We start from the raw sequence: 17,378 nt of genomic DNA, 5'->3' as shown, positions 1-17,378 counted from the left end.
TGAAGCGACTGGTCCGCAAGATTCTGTCGTTCCGTTGATTCCGGCTGAGAATCAACGGTCCGGTCACTCTGAGGGTGACCGGTGACCTAAATCATGTCATGCCATCAAGGGGCGGATGCTTGCTTTTTTTTCCCCCTTCCTTGTCTTGTTGTTGTGGCCAATCTTTTGCGCTTCCTCTATATTTTGCACATTCAGATTGGAAAGAAGCGGAGCAAAGTATTTAATGGCAGTGACCTCTGGCGGGCGGATATGTTTATTACACTTAAGCAAAGACTGGCTGGAGGGTGCTGTCGGATTGTTTCGTTTGCTTCATGTTGTTTAGTAGTAGCGATGGTAGTGATAGTGGTACTAGTTACTGTTTTCCGTTAGTCTTACGCAAGATGTAGTTAATATCGCAAATTTATTGAACGCTAAATAAAAAAAAACACACACACACACCAACAAACTAACTTAATCGAATGTTATACCCTCTTCCCCAAGAAGTGTTGCGATTCCGATTCCTACACGGTCACGGTGACCGGTTAGCATACCCATGTTGAAAGTATTACACACTACCGAGTATATATATATAGAGATATACACACCCACAAATATACGCAATAATGTATAAGAATCTGTGTAATTTATTTGTTAGCATATTTGCAAAGTATATAACGATTAAAAACTAAACTAATAAATCTATGAAACGAACAGACAATACAATACCGGGTTGGAAGTACTAATCGCGCGGCAAAGAAACGTTTTGCGCACATCCACTTTCACTGTGCATACTTTGTTACGCTTAAACTGTGGTTGACAGATTTCCATCGCCTGTGCTTCATGCGTATCTACCGACGGTGCTTTGCATTGTTTGCTCAGCCTCACAACAGGCATGGTTACAGTGCCCTCGCCTTCTCGGACGGACAATTTGTGTTTTCGAAATTGTGCGCGAATGCATGTGACCGCGCGCTTTCGGGTAAAATTCGTCACGCTACAAATGTCTTTCTTTAGCGGGTGATTGTGACAATCGCAGCAGGCTGAGCAGGTTCGATCGAAATTAGTAACGGTAGGCCGACCCATTCCTGCGGATGGGCGCGGGAACGATCATTAAAAATGAAATCAATTAGCAGTTATCCGTCGGTGAACCCGCACTGGCATTGGACGTGCGGTCCATAAACTGTTCCTTTTCGTTCTCTTTTACGATTTGATTCGTTCGAACTTGAAGCTTTTATCGCTGGGCAAACGGAGACAGGCGCTAAGACCCTTACAGCAGGCAAAGTTTGAGGGCCAGGCTGCTGTGACGCGAGATTCTCGATTGACGAACGATGGTGGATCGTAAGATTATCCGTGTGAATTGATTTACATAAATTTTATGACCCAATTTTAATGTTTTTTTTTTTGTCTTTCAGAACTGTATTGAAGAGATCCAAAGGAGACTACGAAACCCCACCTATTCGTGTGGATCAGATGAATATTAGTCTTGATATCTGAAATCATTCGGGATTAACCGATAACCGAGGTAAGGTTTAACTTACCTTTTCAACAGCGAACTTTTCGAAAGGGATACAAAACAATTTCCCCTTTTTGGAGCATGGATGAAAATGGAGCAACACCCGCAATGCACTTAAGATTAGTGGTGCTTTCCCCTTGGGACGCTGTGTATGCAACCGACGGGGTCACAAACCACAGTCACCCCGCTAGGAAGCAAGGAAGTAATGGCAAAGTACACAAAATCACGACCCACGGAGACTGCAACTCGACCTAAATTTCACATTCTGGGGTAGGTCAGGGCTGGCACGAACGTCGCCAAGATCTGCATCGTGGGCACGAATCGCGCGTTACCATAGCGGCCGGGTCCCTTTTTTTCCAGTCAAAATGCACCCTTTCATTCCACCAGCTGATTGCTCTCTCGCTAAGGAAAAAGGAAAACCCAACACACCCAACGTCAATGCCAAGACGATAATTGGTCCTTGAAGAAGAATTGACCGTCAAAGATCAATGGCAACTGTGATCTGAAGGTAAATATTTCGAGTGATGATCGAATCAAAACCGAATTCTCTAAATTCTTTTTAATTTTTCGCTCAGTTTGGAAGATGTTACGAACTTCAACAAGACCTCGAGAGAAAAACGAATAACCAACGCGTATGTTTGAAGGCATGAACAAATTATCACATAATTTGTTTAGCCCGCTCGGCGACACTGAATGAAAATTACGTGCGCATCTTCATCACCCTTGGTTCTCTACCAATCTCCACAGTACCGGTCCGGACGAAAAGGGTGTTAACCTCGAAGGAAAAGTCGCGTCTCCTCGTTTTGTGCCGTCGAAGTCGAACGAATAGCTTGAATGCGCACTAGTTCTACCAGCGACGAACCCTACGAACATCGGGCCAGTGAATGAATTTCTTTCGTGACGACTGTTGCACTCGTGCCGGTACCGGTCCTTGTTGGGTCCTCCCCGCACACAAGCCGTTCACACTCATTCCGCCGTTTAATGGCGTGTTGCATAGCTCGTTTTTCTTCCCACCTCTCGGTGTGTGTGCGTTGTGTTCGACTCCGCTTCTTTCTTCGTTTGCTATCGCATCATTTCATCTCGTCATCGTTCGGGAAAGGCACCGTGGGAGCGAGTGGGTGTAGCAGGGAGAAAGGCAAAAGCTTTCCCGGTCGTGCCGTGGAACGGGTTAGTCGCAGTCGTGTTCCGGACGGCAAACCAAACGGTTCATTTCTCCAATTTCTCTCGATCGCAAACCCAAAGGCGCGGATAACCGCTGTGTGACCCGGTGCGTCATAAGTTCCCAATTCCCCAAGCGAAGAAGTGTGAACTTTGCACAATTTGTAGAAATTATACGTGTGGCGCGCAAAGCGTGCGTAAACATTGGTTGTTTACGCGAGTGAAAGTGTGAACTTGACCAGTGTGCGTAACATTGACCCGAAGAAGTGGGATTTGGGTGACGGGTGGGTGACGGCTTTGATAGAAGGTGCTGGAACCGTACGACGGGTGCCGTTGAATGCGTACGAGTGTTTAAGCGACCGAAGAGAACGAACGAGTCTTAAGAGGCAAATACAACACAAACCAGCCAGACGGGGGGCCAAAGGAAAACACGAAACACCCTCGGAAACACAATGAAGAAACTATTGTTGTTCCTCTTACTGACCTATTTATGCTCTGCCGCTCTCTCTGCCAGCATACTCGGTAAGTGTGTTGTTCCGTGTTGTCGATCGTGATTCAAACTGCAAGATATGACTAATCGAAATATGAACAAAATGCATTGTTTGCTCAATTGGCTTCACATTTTCTTAGTATTAATTTTAAAATAACAGCCCAAAAGAAGAGAAATTGAAGGCTGTACTCTGTTTAACCTGTTAGAGATCGTTAGAGAAAAGTAGAATGATCCTTAAAATGATAAGAAAAAATTTTTACTTGACTGTTTCCTATTATTGTAGATTATCTTGCGCTCGTAACCGACGATGCGGGCGCCAAAGAGGAGGAAGTCGATTCGAGCAACTGCCTGTGTAATGGGCCGTCCTGTCTCTGCTGCATCGACTTCAACATGACCCTCATCGATCTCGGTGGTCTTGGTACGAATGCCCCCCCCTTCGAAGCCCATAAATATCCGATAAAAAAAAACAATCAATGCTCATTCCTTCCAAATGTTACTTGTAGGCTGCGTTCGGCTAAAGTATCTTTCCGCCGACGAGGGTATCGCGCTGAATATATCCTACGGCGATAGCGTACTGCTCAGCCAGCGCGTGAAGGGCCCGGATCCGCCACCGACGTGCCTGAATGTGTTTTCCAGCCTGGCGCAAATGTGTGCCCGCTTCAGCGAGTTGCTGCCAACGGACGAAGGACTGCGCGGATGCCTCCAGCTCGAACCGATGCTGCTCGGTGACGTGCAGATGGAGCTGCCGCTTGGTTGCTTGCGGATGGGACCGAAAGGCATGGAGGTGATTAAATCAGCCGAGGAGCAGATTAAGGAACAAATTCCTAGCGAAAGGTACGTGTTGCTGCCCATGTGGAAAGCATGTTTTTGGGGTTGCTAATTTCTCTCTCGTTGCTTCTTCAAGTGAGGAAAACACATCCGCTCCGGTAGCAACAGCGGAAGAGAAACCGGCAACCGGCAACAGTACTTCCGCACTGTCGCTACTGGACAATCTTTCCACCGCCGACATTCTGGCGGCAGTGAGCGAATCGACGGACGAAGGCATTGCGATGATTTCGAACTGGCTCGGTCTGTCGGTGAATCGCGTACAGAAACCGGCCGAAGGTGCAACGGAACCGGAAACAACCCCTGCCGCCGAGGGCGAAAGTGATAAGAAGGAAGAGGAGGAAGAGTAAGCGTGAGCGTGGCGCATAAGTATTGCAATAGTATTAGTACACAGTAAGTTATATTTCACCAACGTGTGTAGGCAGGTTGCCTACAGTGTTACACAACAATAAATCACAACCGTACGCCTCTTTAGCTACTTCCGCACTCGCGCCATTTATTCTGTTTCCCTTGAGCTTTAATTTCGCCGAAAGACTCGTCGCGATTTCGTAGTTTGGGGTGGCCGATCCAAAATCCCATCCGGGCGAGAATCCTCCGTACGCAGGAGAATCCTCCATATATGGCAGGCCTAACCTCTTGCTTGAGGTTGTTGTGCCGATATTGAGGAAGAAGAGTTGAATACATCTGATTCAGATTCATGAATGTGCATAAATCTTTGAACTGTGGGAATGAATCTGAATCTTTATTCGAAAGATTCATTAAACATCCATGATTAATAATGTCAAAAATGGCATATTTAAGGAACCTTTAATTTAAATCATCTTCTTAAAAACAATCCTGAATCTCTTAATATTTAATGAATTAATCGAATCTTTAAAGAATCTCAAACGGTACGCAAATCAAGCAGATGCTTGGGGCTCCGAGCTCCAAGGCTCTCCGAAGAATGAGGTTAGTGTGATGGCAAATAAAGTATGGCTGTTTGACGCTCGTCGTTAAAGGAGGTTTATTTAAGCTAATATCAGCAGTCTATCGTAGGTTGGGAGAAATAGCTCCAAGCCCCCTTCCCTACTTCCGGTCAACATTGATTAAATCGCTTCAAGAATTCCAGCCTAGTCGATCAGAAATTTGTTAATGTGTGGTCCCATCCCCTCTACTCTGCTCAACAATTACCTTTTTTTATTGCGGCCACCATTGAGCTTAACGAACCTTTGATAATTCCATCTCAATTTGGGCCCAAAACGTCTCCTCTGCCAATGTGGACCTAAACGGACTTATCGGGCTGTCATTCTAATGAAACGATCAACCCACCGGACCTTAACGAGTCTAAGTCGCTAAGTGGATAAGTAGTTTATCGCACAGCATGTAGAGCTTGTCGCTGGAGCGATATCGTTCGGAGCATCTTCCTTTCAAACGCAGCCAAGAGTCCACCACGAAAGGTGCTTTGGCTAATAACTGACCAAATCGCCATCCTTATTTTGGCAACTAGTTATCTTAAGCAGACCTGCTATCTCTTGGTTAAACTTTCTTCCGGGTTCGTAACGTACTCTCATTTCTTGTAGATCCCGCACCCGTAAAGCCTTTCCCATCGGTGCCTTGGAAGTTTCATTCGTTGGTCGATTTCCAATATTCTTCACATTCGGAACCAAGAGTCCCTTGGAAACTATGATTCCTTATCTCTTAATGCTAATAGTAAGATACGCTTCTCACGCCATATTCCATTCTGCTCACGATCGGTAAACCGTCGTGAAAGGTGTAATTTATTTTCGTGTATGAAACTTAATCTCGCTTGTTCGTGTTAGCCGAGGTGAGATGCATGCCAGATGGCACGCCTGGCCCGCAACGTCCATGCGCGAAAAGTAAGCAACTTAAACTCTAAACAACTGGCTGTGTTTCGTTTAGCATTCCAGACCAATTCCATTACCGTACCGCAGTTATTGTTCCATCGCTAGCTAAACTTGGGAATCGGTCGTACTTCATATGTTCATATTGCTTTGCCTGTTTGCTGCCGTCCAGGTTGAGAGGTTGTCATTATTTTGTATGCTTGTTGTTGGTACCATATGTGTGTTTGTGTGTAACATCCACTTCCATACCAAGTTTGAACTTCCCTTCCAGTGCGTTGGTGTGCCGGAGTTTTATTTCGTTATAGTACACAAATTATTATCAGTTAAGTGTTCCAAATGCATGTCCTTAACTGATATGGTGTTTCCAGCAAACACAAACGAATAGTCCTCCTTTAACGATTGTTTATATTCAAACTTACGACGATTAGGAAAGTGTGGATAATAAAAAAAAAACTTAATATTTATAACGTTTATAGTGTTTGGGATTTAAAAAAAATCGAGGCAAATGAACTAAGAAATGAATTTGAGGTGTTTTAGAGCAATTCACACAATACAAAGGGCTACGAAAACAAAATCCGTAGATATCTTCGGTATCCGAAAAAGCAAAAAGGTAAAAAGATTGGGACAGGGAGAAAGCAACATTGCAACGAACAATCCCAATGCACATCCCAATTCACCTATTAAAAAAAAGTCCACCATACACTATTATTGACAATACAAAACGTAGCACGTGACGCGAGAGGGACAGCTTTCGGGTGCCGCAGTTGTAGTAGTAGTTGTTGTTTGTAATAGTAGCTGATAATAAGAACCCATCGTGCCCCATTTCTATTCACCAACATTTGTCGTACTTTCTTCAGGTGCTGTAGCCTCCGGATCGAACCCTTCGTCCGCACCTTCATTTTCCTCCGCGGTCAAGCTGTGGGTCTTCGTCTCTTGCGCATTATGCGTTGCACTGGTCGTATGGTTAATATTCTCATTGTTGTGGTCTTCCAGTTCTGAGATACGATATACAAATCGTAAGAAGTATATAAATCATGCTGCTAAAAATCATACACTCCCGCTCTTTGAATCCTGCTTCTTATTATTATTATTATTACCTTTCTCATCGACCAGCAGATATAGCTGTTCTTGGGTCAAGTGCTGCGTCCGCCGCTCGAACGTGTTTACCTGCTGTACAAACCAATCCCAAAAAGGCATTTCCGAGTCTGACATTCCCAAAATTTCCTGCCAGGTGAGAGACGATTGGATGCTAGATTAATATACCATTGCAACCACGGAACACGGAACATACCTTAAAGCGGGCATATATCTGTTCTGCCTTTTGTCGTATTAGCTGTGCTTGGAAGTCAAACTTCAGCTTTTGCTTATCATCCAGATTCCACGCTTTCGCGTTGCCGACGTATTTGCGTAACCTTTTCATCGTTTCGACACAGTTTGGGTTTTTCTTCAGGATCGTTGGAGTAACGGTCAGATCTAGAACGAGACGGGAACGAAGAGACGATGTTAGAAAATGCATACAATAGACCTCGCTTTCTTTCTCTCTCGCGACCAACGCTTACTTTCATATTGTTCCATCAGCTTAACGCACCGTTCCGGATCGGCACCATTCAGCTTTACCGAGGATTTTATCTCCAGATTCAGTTCCACTAGTTGTCGTTCGAGCTTCAGCACAAACAGTCGTTCGTCAGCAAGTTTATCTGCAAACAAATCAACGTTTATCAAATCATTTGCTTATGCTATTCCGCCTATCCGCCATTGCCTACCAAAAGCGTCCTGGTTCTTTTTCGTGCCGGGCGTAGTAGACAGGGGCGCCGCTTTGGTCGTCGTCTTTGCTGCCTTCTTTTTAGGCGGTGATCCTCCAGTCGTGTTGGGTTCGTCATCTTCACCATCCAAAAATCGTTTCTGCTTGATTTTTCTTCCTCGTTGGCTGACGATTTCCTTCGTATCGGTCGTACCACTCGCGTCCTGAAGCGCCGCTGACGAATCAAACACCTTCTTCTGTGCACCATTGTTCGTGGCCGTTGCAAGTGCAGCGGACACTTTCTTTGTGGCGCTAGCTTTTGTGTGAGATACGGCGGTTTGTGGGGTGCTGGCATTTTCGTTTTCAAACACTTCGGGCTTTACTTTGTTAACGTTGTACGCGGTTGAATTTGCCGATAATTGCGACTCATTGAAGGTGGTCTGTAAAACAGGGTACGAGAAGCATATTGAAACACCGGTCAAAAAGCTGTCTGGTTACCAGGCGGTCTACAGTTCAGTAACATTCAGCTAGAACTGTCAAATCGTGCGTAAAATGCTTTCAATGCACAACTGTAGACCTGGCGGGTTAGTTTGGTTAGGTGTATTGCTGCCATTTTCTACTTTACTTGCCTCAGCAGCGGAAATTGATGTTTGCTGTGATTCCAACGTATCATCCATTCCCGACTGAACAGCCGCTACGTCAAATGCAAGCTAAGACAAGGGGAATAAAACAGCGCCATTTCATTCTTCAGTTTGTTAGATTCTTAACATGTTCGTTGCCGTGTCAAAAGTCGCAATAGTTACCGTGGGGCCGCTGTCAAAGCTTACTTGCCTTTTTGTATAGCATATCACCCATTTTTTGGGTGATACGGCCAAGCGGTAACCATTGGTATCACCCGAATTCGGGTGATGCGGCGCTGAACGTGTTAATCATAAATATGTAAAATTTTGTTCTGTTTCCTCATAAGCTCTGGTTTGTATGATGAAATCAAACGAAACACATCAGTTATCTAAATCGGATTCGATTTTATACCCCCCGTTTAGATCAAAACGGAAGTAACATAACTGAGGGAAGAAGCATCTCCGCAACCTAAACTGAAGCCGAGCGCGCTCTAGTACCGTTATCCGCAACCTTATTCGTAACCTTTGCCTTCTTCGTCCATTTTTTCCAAACACTCACACTTACGGGGCTTGGATCTTCGCCGCTCAAGGCAGACTCAATCTGCATCAACGCCTCTTTAAAGCCCTTGCGTTTCATGAACTTCTCCGTCGAAAACTTCTCCTTCGAAGATTCGTACGGGCACATGTCGCCCTTCTTGACATTTCCGCTAAAATGGAACAAGAGCAAAGGAGGTCTGATTTTGCCACATCTTACATAAATGGCGCCGCGCACACCGGGGTGCTACCCCAGGGTGTTTACCAGCCGCTTTACTTACACTTCACCCGTGCCGTAGAAGTAGACTGTGTCTTTGCTTTTGCCAATCAGCGTGATCTATTGGAGTGTCACACAGAAAGTGGTACATGGCGGAAAAGAAAAGATATGGAAGCGGTGAGAGACATGGACCATTAATCGTACGCTTGTCAGATTCGCGGAAGAACCGACCAACGCGTCTCCTAATGTACGGATGTGGCGAACCATTTTATTTCTTCATACCTTCGCGGGCCAGAACGGATAGCCCTTCACCTTGGCGAACACCAAATCGCCGACTTCGAAAGATTTTTTGGACGCCACCATCGTGCTGGCTGTGGCAAAGTTTGTTTACGCGGCGTTAAAACAGAGCGTTTCTTTGCTCTCTTTGCGGCACAATAATCCCTACGTGCCCTTCAAGCTGTTCTTCCAAGCAAAGACGAACAAAACGCCACTCCACTGCTCTTTCCAAACGCGAACGATAAAGCTTAGATCACAATTGCCGCGTTTCGCTGATGCTGTAGTTGTTGCTTGAAAAAAGGAGGATGTTATAAACGTTATAACTCCGTACCAAACACAAGACTACTTTGGCAGTTTTTCGCCTGGAGTCGCTAAAAAAATCACCCTGTTCGCCTTCTCGGCCAGATTACCGCCGACAAATTGACGTCTATGCGGTCAGGGTTGAGCATCCCGCTTTTCGCCTTCCCTTGCCGATTGGCATGGCAGGTTGAGAATTGAAAAGGAAATACAATGAATTGGGCATAATTTAAAGCAAATAATCTGTTCAAAAATATAATTTGTCTTGCAAAAGCAGCTAAGGTAGCGTGTTAATGGTGGATTATTTGTTTTTACCACCAACCAAACCATTTCTATTTTTTTATTTAAATTGACATTTGACAGTTTAGGGGCACGGCTGTCACCTTGCTCGTCGGACGATTGAAGCGTTGCCGTAGCGTTTCGTCACTCGTTCATCAGGCAGCACCAATCCAAGGCATGAAGTGTTTTTCTAAAGGCTGTCATTTTTAATGGTTGGATTTCTCTGAGCCAGAAGCTGAAAGAAAGTCATTTTTCGCCCAAAAACGGCTTCTTTCTTTCAAGTTTTGCTTTTAAACTGGTGTGCAAAGGGTGCTAACAGCATCGCCCAACCCAAATTACGTACAGGCGATCGGAGCGGACGCGTTTGCCAGTCAAGAAAGTAGCAATAGCAGTCGATAATTGCGACGAAACACGGGTAAGGAGGACATGGATTTTTTTTCTTGCCTTTCCCTTTCCTACTATTGCACACACTTCCTATTGTGTGTAGCAACATAGCTGTGAACCTCCCCCTCCACACCAAACAGGCTATGCGATCCGAAACAAAAACGCTCGAAGCAACGGAAACTGGGCTTGGAGAAAATTTTTGGTTTCATCCATTTGTGTCCAGGACCAGGGGTCCATGTTAGGCGTGAAAAAGTGTCTTGTGTGCAGTGGCAAATCCTTCGGCGACAGTGAATTGCTGATGAAACAGTGCGCTTACGACCGACACTGATGTAAGCTGTCTCGAAAGCCAGCCGAAAGCCCTCGGAAAGGTTGGACGGAATATGGTGTGAGAAGCGCAAAACAAAAGCGAATTGTTATACCAGCTCGCAAAAATGCCCCCTCCGTTTTTTGTTTTTGCTGACGATACGGAATAAACTAGAGATAAGATTTCGTCCCAGCTTTCCGAAACACGGTGGCTAATCTAATTTTACTTTTACACTGTGTTATTTTCTTCCATTGTTCTGTGCGATTCCATAATGGTCCCTATCTTGCCAATGGGTCAATGATGATGACGAAAACGCAACACAGAACTGCCTAGGGTCTGTCTGGTGCTACATCGTGTAAATAAGCTGTGTTGAAGAGGCTGCAGAGTAATTTCATTCGGTAACTTCAAGGAACGGCTAAAAACACACAACGCAGTAGGCAGCGAAACATCGTAGGCCCTTGGATCCAATGTCTAAACTAAACTCCCATGGGGCTACCGGGCTTAAGAATATTAATCTTGAAGAGGTAAGTAGCCACTGGATAAATATGGTTTTCGTATTGCAATGTTGTAAAACGCCATTGTTTCTTTCTGTTACTGCACCTGTCTGGATCTCGGTTGCTGTCGATGCGCGGATGGGCAACGAACGAACATTAAATACCTCGCAGATATGGACCGATCTAGAAGCAGGGATAAAGCAGGTGTACAAAGGCGAACTGAGTTTGGGCATCGCGCGCTACATGGAACTGTACACGTAAGTGCCAAACCGGAAGTGATCAGTGTAGATAGTTGTGTGTGTTTCTCTGTGTGTGTGTGTGTTTTTTTTACTTCATTCCCTGTAACCGATCCGGAAATGAATGTTGTGAATGTCGCTAATCGGGTTGAGACAGTGCGTTTTTCTGGTTTTGTGTTGATCGTGCTGGATATGCGTAACGCAGCTTAAACAGTGAATGTGTGTGGATGTGTGTGCATTGTAGCATATGAAAGGTCAGAACATAGGAGACACGGTGTCGTGTTATGACGCAAAATTGAGTTCGAGCAACCCTTCGTTTGTGTCTTTCCTTGACCTCTTGTAGTTGCAATATGCAACGGGCTGAACATAGCATGAAGGAGATACAGAGCTGCAGTCCATGGGACAGTGAGAAATAACAGAAGTCGTTTGGTGGGTTGTGATCAGAGTACAAACAGTTTGTAAAGTAGCAGTAATCCTCAGAAGCATGCACATTCAGCGCGCCTACTGAGCAAGATTGTGTATTTTGTTGTCGACCACCAACCATGCATAGTGTGGGATTTTTACTCGCAAAAGCTCACTGGGCCCTTGCACGGTGGTAGCTATCAGGTTTACTCTTTAAGGTGTTTTAAGTTGATTGTGCATGCGTGTGTATGTGGGTATAAAAAAAGTGATGTGCAACATGCTCACCTTTTGTCACGGTATGTTTGTGTGCGGCCGGGATTGAGGCTAAAAACAGCAATAAAAATACAATCGTTCGTCTCACAACAAGTTCGTAACGAGACTACCAATGCGGAAGGCAAGGTTTTGCGGTTTTGTCCTATTGGACAGCACCGTGTAGTAGTAGTGCTTTGTGGGGAAGGAAAAAACGTCACAGAGTCGTTTCCCTAAAGTACACTACGCATCACGTAGCGACGATGGGGAACTTTTGTCCAATAAGCTGGCCCAACATATGAGCGCTATGGAAAATGTTTGAAGACTAGTTTTAATTTTTCTAGGCTAATGTATCATCGTGGAAGTGTTTTAGTGCCAATTTAAAAGTGTTACTGCACTTGCGTTGCATTGCCGCGTTTAATGCCGTTGTATCGCATGTTTATCACCTACACTAGAGCGTGAGTGCGATCCCTTTTCTTTTAGTGCGGTAGAATGTTGATTCCCAATGTTGCATATTGATGCCACTGCACAAACGATCAAAGCGAATTTAATTTCCTATAGAGATCAGTGCACCGTGCGCATATGTGTATGCTGTTGCCATCGAATGTGTGATGATCTATTTTTAAAGTTTCTATTTTCCTGATTGGAATTTTACCGCCGTAACCGGCACACCCGGTTGTGATGGTCAAACATAAGCTGAAATACGTCGTAGCCGTGAAGCGTTGATTCACATAGGAGTTCGCTATTGCTTCTGAAGTGACGAGACACAAAGCCTTGCAATTGCTGCTGATTTTTTCTGTTCCCAAAACAATGAAACGCTGCGGTACAATGCAATGTGAAGCACAATGAAACTGCTTCCACTGCCAAACTGACATAAAAGGTAGAAGGTGTTTGTTTGTCAAGAAACTAGCATGCAAATGGTTGTCATGGTAATGCTGTTGAAGCATAATATACAGAACAACAGAAAAGTTCCTTTGCCTGTTTTTCGTTTAGCTAAGCATAGTTTCTAAATGTGATGGTTCTGTTGATTCGATTTCCCGTTTATTAATTGAAATTGAAGAGTTCTTAAACATGTTGATAGATTATTCGCATTAAATATAATTTATCAGATATTGAAATAATTGCCCATTTCGCGTTTCTCATTAACTTTTACTGCATTGCAGACATGTCTACAATTATTGCACGAGTGTACACCAGCAGCCGAATTCCCGCACGGGCTCGTCGAAGGTATCGAAAAAGGGCATTAGCGTACCGCCGGGCGGTGCCCAGCTGGTCGGCCAGGAGCTGTACAAACGGTTGAAGGAGTTCCTCGAGAACTATCTCGTCCGGTTGCACCAGAATGGGATCGATCTGATGGGCGAGGAAGTGCTAAACTTCTACACCAAGCGCTGGGAGGATTATCAGTTCTCGAGCAAGGTGCTGAACGGTGTCTGCGCCTACCTCAACCGACACTGGGTGAAGCGCGAATGCGAGGAGGGCCGGAAGGACGTGTACGAAATCTATCAACTGGCGCTGGTAACCTGGCGGGGCAATTTGTTCAAGCATTTGAACAAGCAAGTGACCAACGCCGTACTGAAGCTGATCGAGCGTGAGCGCAATGGAGAAACGATCAACTCCAGGCTGGTGTCCGGTGTCATCAACTGCTATGTGGAGCTCGGACTCAACGAGGATGATCCGCACGCAAAGGGCCAGAATCTGTCCGTGTACAAGGAAAGCTTTGAAAACATTTTCCTCGAAGACACCGAACGGTATGATAACTGCGAGATTTTGGCATTTTGTCATGTCAGATACTAATAAGATGTTTGCCTTCGTTTGTAGATTCTATACGCGTGAAAGTGCCGACTTTTTGCGCGAAAATCCCGTCACGGAGTACATGAAGCGGGTTGAGTTGCGTTTGAACGAGGAGCAGAAACGTGTACAGGTTTACCTGCATGAAAGTACATTGGATCGACTAGCGGAGAAGTGTGAACGTGTGCTGATTCACAATCATCTCGATCAGTTCCGGACCGAGTTCCAGAACTTGCTGAACTCGGACAAGAACCAAGATCTGGGCCGGATGTATTCGTTGGTCGCTCGCATCAAGGCGGGTCTATTCGAACTGAAGGAGATCCTAGAAACACACATCCACAATCAGGGTCTGGCGGCTATAGAGAAGTGTGGCGATTCTGCTGTAAATGTAAGCATTATAGCACGCGAAGCAGTGAAGCGAACATGTGCCAATAATGATGTTTGTTTTTTTTCTGTTTCTTTCCAAAAAGGATCCTAAAATTTACGTCCAAACCATTCTGGAAGTACACAAGAAATACAACGCATTAGTACTTACTGCTTTTAACAACGACAGCGGTTTCGTGGCGGCGCTCGATAAGGCGTGCGGCAAATTCATCAACACAAATGCTGTAACCGAGCTGAGCAGAAGCGCAAGCAAAAGTCCAGAACTGCTCGCTAAGTATTGTGACTTACTGCTGAAGAAATCTAGCAAAAACCCTGAGGAGGCCGAACTGGAGGACACGCTGAATCAAGTGGTATGTGCGTTATGCTCATGTTTGGTCGTTACCCATGTTAACATATATATTTCGTCCCAATTCTTACTGCTCCCGCGCTGTAGATGGTTGTGTTCAAATACATCGAAGACAAGGATGTTTTCCAAAAGTTTTACAGCAAGATGCTGGCGAAACGACTTTGCCAACACATGTCGGCCAGCGATGATGCGGAGGCATCGATGATATCGAAACTGAAACAGGCATGTGGCTTCGAATACACCAGCAAGCTGCAGCGAATGTTCCAGGACATCGGTGTGTCGAAGGATCTGAACGACCAGTACCGGAAGCATCACGAGAAGCTGCGGGATACGCGAAGCTCGGGACAGAACGAAATAGATTTCAGCATTCTGGTGCTATCGAGCGGCTCGTGGCCATTCGGTCAGGGCTTCACATTTTCCCTTCCGTTCGAGGTGCGATTAACTATAGCGAAATGGCGATATACTTATGTTTGCTAATGTGTTTTCGTTATGTTGAAATTAACTTTTTGCAGCTGGAACAATCGGTCCATCGATTCAACAATTTCTACGCCAAGCAACATTCCGGCCGTAAACTGAACTGGTTGTACAATATGTGCCGCGGCGAACTCATTACAAACTGTTTCCGTATGCGATATACACTGCAGGTATGGTACAGAGTGTGATTTCTGTTATCGCGCACAGACAATGATAAGTTTTTTTTTCCATAACCAAATAGGCTAGTACCTTCCAAATGGCTGTCTTGCTGCAATTCAATGAGGAAACGGCCTGGAGTATCAAACAGTTGGGAGAAAACACTGGTAAATTCCGGTTCGCGCTGCATTATCTCCAGGTTTCTGTACTAATTTAAACGATTCTCTTCCCCACGTTCGCAAAGGTATCAACAATGAGAACCTTATACAAGTGCTTCCAATATTGCTGAAAACAAAATTACTTAATTGCTACGAAGGCGAAGGAAAGCTTCACCCGGACTCAACCATCGAGCTAAACAAGGACTTTAAAAAGTAAGTGTAGCGTTGTTTCTTTATTGGTGGTAATATTGAACCGAATGTGTCGCGTAATCTTTATTCCTGCAGCCGTAAACTCCGCATCAACATAAACTTCCCGCTGAAGTCGGAACTGAAGGTGGAGCAGGAAGCCACTCATAAGAACATTGAGGAAGATCGCAAGATACTCATACAGGCGGCAATCGTGCGTATAATGAAAATGCGAAAGATGCTCAACCACACGCAGCTCGTGAACGAGGTGTTGAATCAACTGTCCACACGATTTAAGCCCAAGATTCAAGTGATAAAGGTAAGTACCGCACAGCCCATCATCAGATGTAATGCGTAGTTTTGACGTTCATTCTTACTCTCTTCCGTTCTGAATAGAAATGTATCGATATTCTGATAGAGAAAGAATATCTGGAACGTCAGGAAGGACAAAAGGATACCTACAGCTATCTGGCTTGATCAGTGATAATTTTAATCAGTAGTGTAGTTATCTAAAACACGTATTTTCAATATCAAGCATCCCAAAACTGAGCGTACGCAACTATTGAAACTCTAATGAAAAGAACGCCACTATGAAAAGGTAGAATATAACGCCAGAGCAAACAGTAGAAAAAGGTATACAGGCGATGAACAGCGCTGCATAAAGAGGAGTTAGATTTAGCGTCTTTGCAAACCAATAGTAAGGGTTCTAATAAAGGTAGCTTTGCGTCTACCTGCGTCTGCTAGTTTAACATGTATTAAAGAGAAAACACGTCGTGATCGTGTTAGCAGCCGTTTTTGAGACATTAAAAGGCCGAGTACACGGCAATACACGATTAAACTATCCACGCGATCTGGGTTCTAACCTCGACTAGACAGCGTGTGCAGATGGGTAATATAAGTCACAGACAATGTCAAATAACAGAAAAGAATGGCAAATGCAAGCTTTTTGTAATGTTAAACTAGCAGTCGTAGAATAAGCGTAATCGCTCATCGATTTGAATCCTAGTACGAAAACAATTAAGCTATAATGTGTAAAGTTGCGCGGCCCGGTGGTGAATTGGTAGCGGCGCCGATCTTCACACGACAGGATCCGGTCCAAAATCCCATCCGGACCAATCGTCCATAGCAAGGACATACCATCCTGGCTACGTGGTAAATTAAGTCTAGTAAGCCGGAAATGGCAGGCATATGACCTAGTAGGTCGGTTACGCCAAGAACAAGAAATGTAAAGTTGCAAAACTCCATACAGGATAATAGCCTATGATTGTGTGCAAACCGCCCTCTCGCAGTACCCATGGGAGCCTTCTAAAACAAGAACAGACCCTTGCAATGACAACTGACAACAGAGTCCCATTAGTGTGAACGCACATAAAACAGAGAGAGATTTATATATTTAGTAGAAACAGGCGGACGAATCATTTGGTAGTGCACGCTCTGAATGAATGATTTGCCATCCATCGGAGGATGAACGCTGGGTATAAACGAAAATTAAGGAAACAGTGTCAGATATTATCGGCTGCGCAGCTAGTAACGAGTGGGCGTAATGTATGTGTGTGGATGGTGCATTGTAAAGAGCAGTGCGATCAGAGTTTGAATAGAACTATAGGTAAATTTTGTTTGTAAAACTTTTTATTGGAAGGGACCGAACGTACGACTCAACAACAAGCCACTCCCGTTTGCTGGGCCACTAATATGTTAACTTAGACCATTCGGTTCTTCATCCCATGTGCAGCACTGATTTGCCGGTAAATCAAGGCACATGCCAGGCAGCCAAAATGCAAGGTTTTGTTTAGTTCAGGTTGTTTTGTTATGTGATTTTAGCTGAATTTTTGGAAACGTACCTTGTCGGCTTACTGCAGCGTACCGATAATGTAGAGAAAAAAATACCTAAAACAAACAAAAAGCTTTGCTAACAGCAGTATGTGGCGTTGGGATCTGCTTCCGGATTTGACTCCCTAATGTGCATGTGAGTAATGTTTGTGTTGAATGTTACTATAGTTTGTTAATCTTAAAATGTGGCACACACTCACGGCCACAGTCCCAGCTGTTT

General features: G+C 44.7%; 3 protein-coding genes across 3 annotated transcripts; 2 read left to right on the top strand and 1 right to left on the bottom strand.

The window, feature by feature from the left end:
* The first annotated feature begins 3,099 nt into the window (after positions 1-3,099).
* On the top strand, positions 3,100-4,312 carry LOC128714743 (uncharacterized). The gene is made up of 4 exons (XM_053809623.1): positions 3,100-3,169; positions 3,421-3,555; positions 3,641-3,971; positions 4,042-4,312. Exons 1-4 carry the CDS (start codon positions 3,100-3,102, stop codon positions 4,310-4,312), a joined length of 807 nt encoding a protein of 268 aa, XP_053665598.1.
* Positions 4,313-6,628: 2,316 nt separating this feature from the next.
* On the bottom strand, positions 6,629-9,278 carry LOC128714634 (hepatoma-derived growth factor-related protein 2). Its single transcript, XM_053809509.1, has 9 exons — positions 9,198-9,278; positions 8,980-9,035; positions 8,724-8,871; positions 8,174-8,254; positions 7,567-7,984; positions 7,363-7,500; positions 7,095-7,276; positions 6,901-7,027; positions 6,629-6,798 (listed from the first exon to the last, which is right to left on the bottom strand). The coding sequence occupies exons 1-9, from the start codon at positions 9,276-9,278 to the stop codon at positions 6,629-6,631; spliced, it is 1,401 nt and encodes a 466-aa protein (XP_053665484.1).
* Positions 9,279-10,922: 1,644 nt separating this feature from the next.
* Positions 10,923-15,865, top strand: LOC128715504 (cullin-1). The gene is made up of 11 exons (XM_053810409.1): positions 10,923-10,979; positions 11,121-11,206; positions 13,000-13,584; positions 13,655-14,012; positions 14,095-14,358; positions 14,442-14,786; positions 14,867-14,998; positions 15,070-15,151; positions 15,229-15,355; positions 15,428-15,647; positions 15,725-15,865. The coding sequence occupies exons 1-11, from the start codon at positions 10,923-10,925 to the stop codon at positions 15,803-15,805; spliced, it is 2,337 nt and encodes a 778-aa protein (XP_053666384.1). The 3' UTR covers positions 15,806-15,865.
* Positions 15,866-17,378: the final 1,513 nt, after the last annotated feature.

The sequence above is a fragment of the Anopheles marshallii genome, chromosome 3 (assembly GCF_943734725.1).
Source record: "Anopheles marshallii chromosome 3, idAnoMarsDA_429_01, whole genome shotgun sequence".
In the NCBI taxonomy this organism is placed as follows: domain Eukaryota; kingdom Metazoa; phylum Arthropoda; class Insecta; order Diptera; family Culicidae; genus Anopheles; species Anopheles marshallii.
Note: the sequence above shows the minus strand (reverse complement) of the source record. Positions and strands in the feature narration are given on the sequence as shown.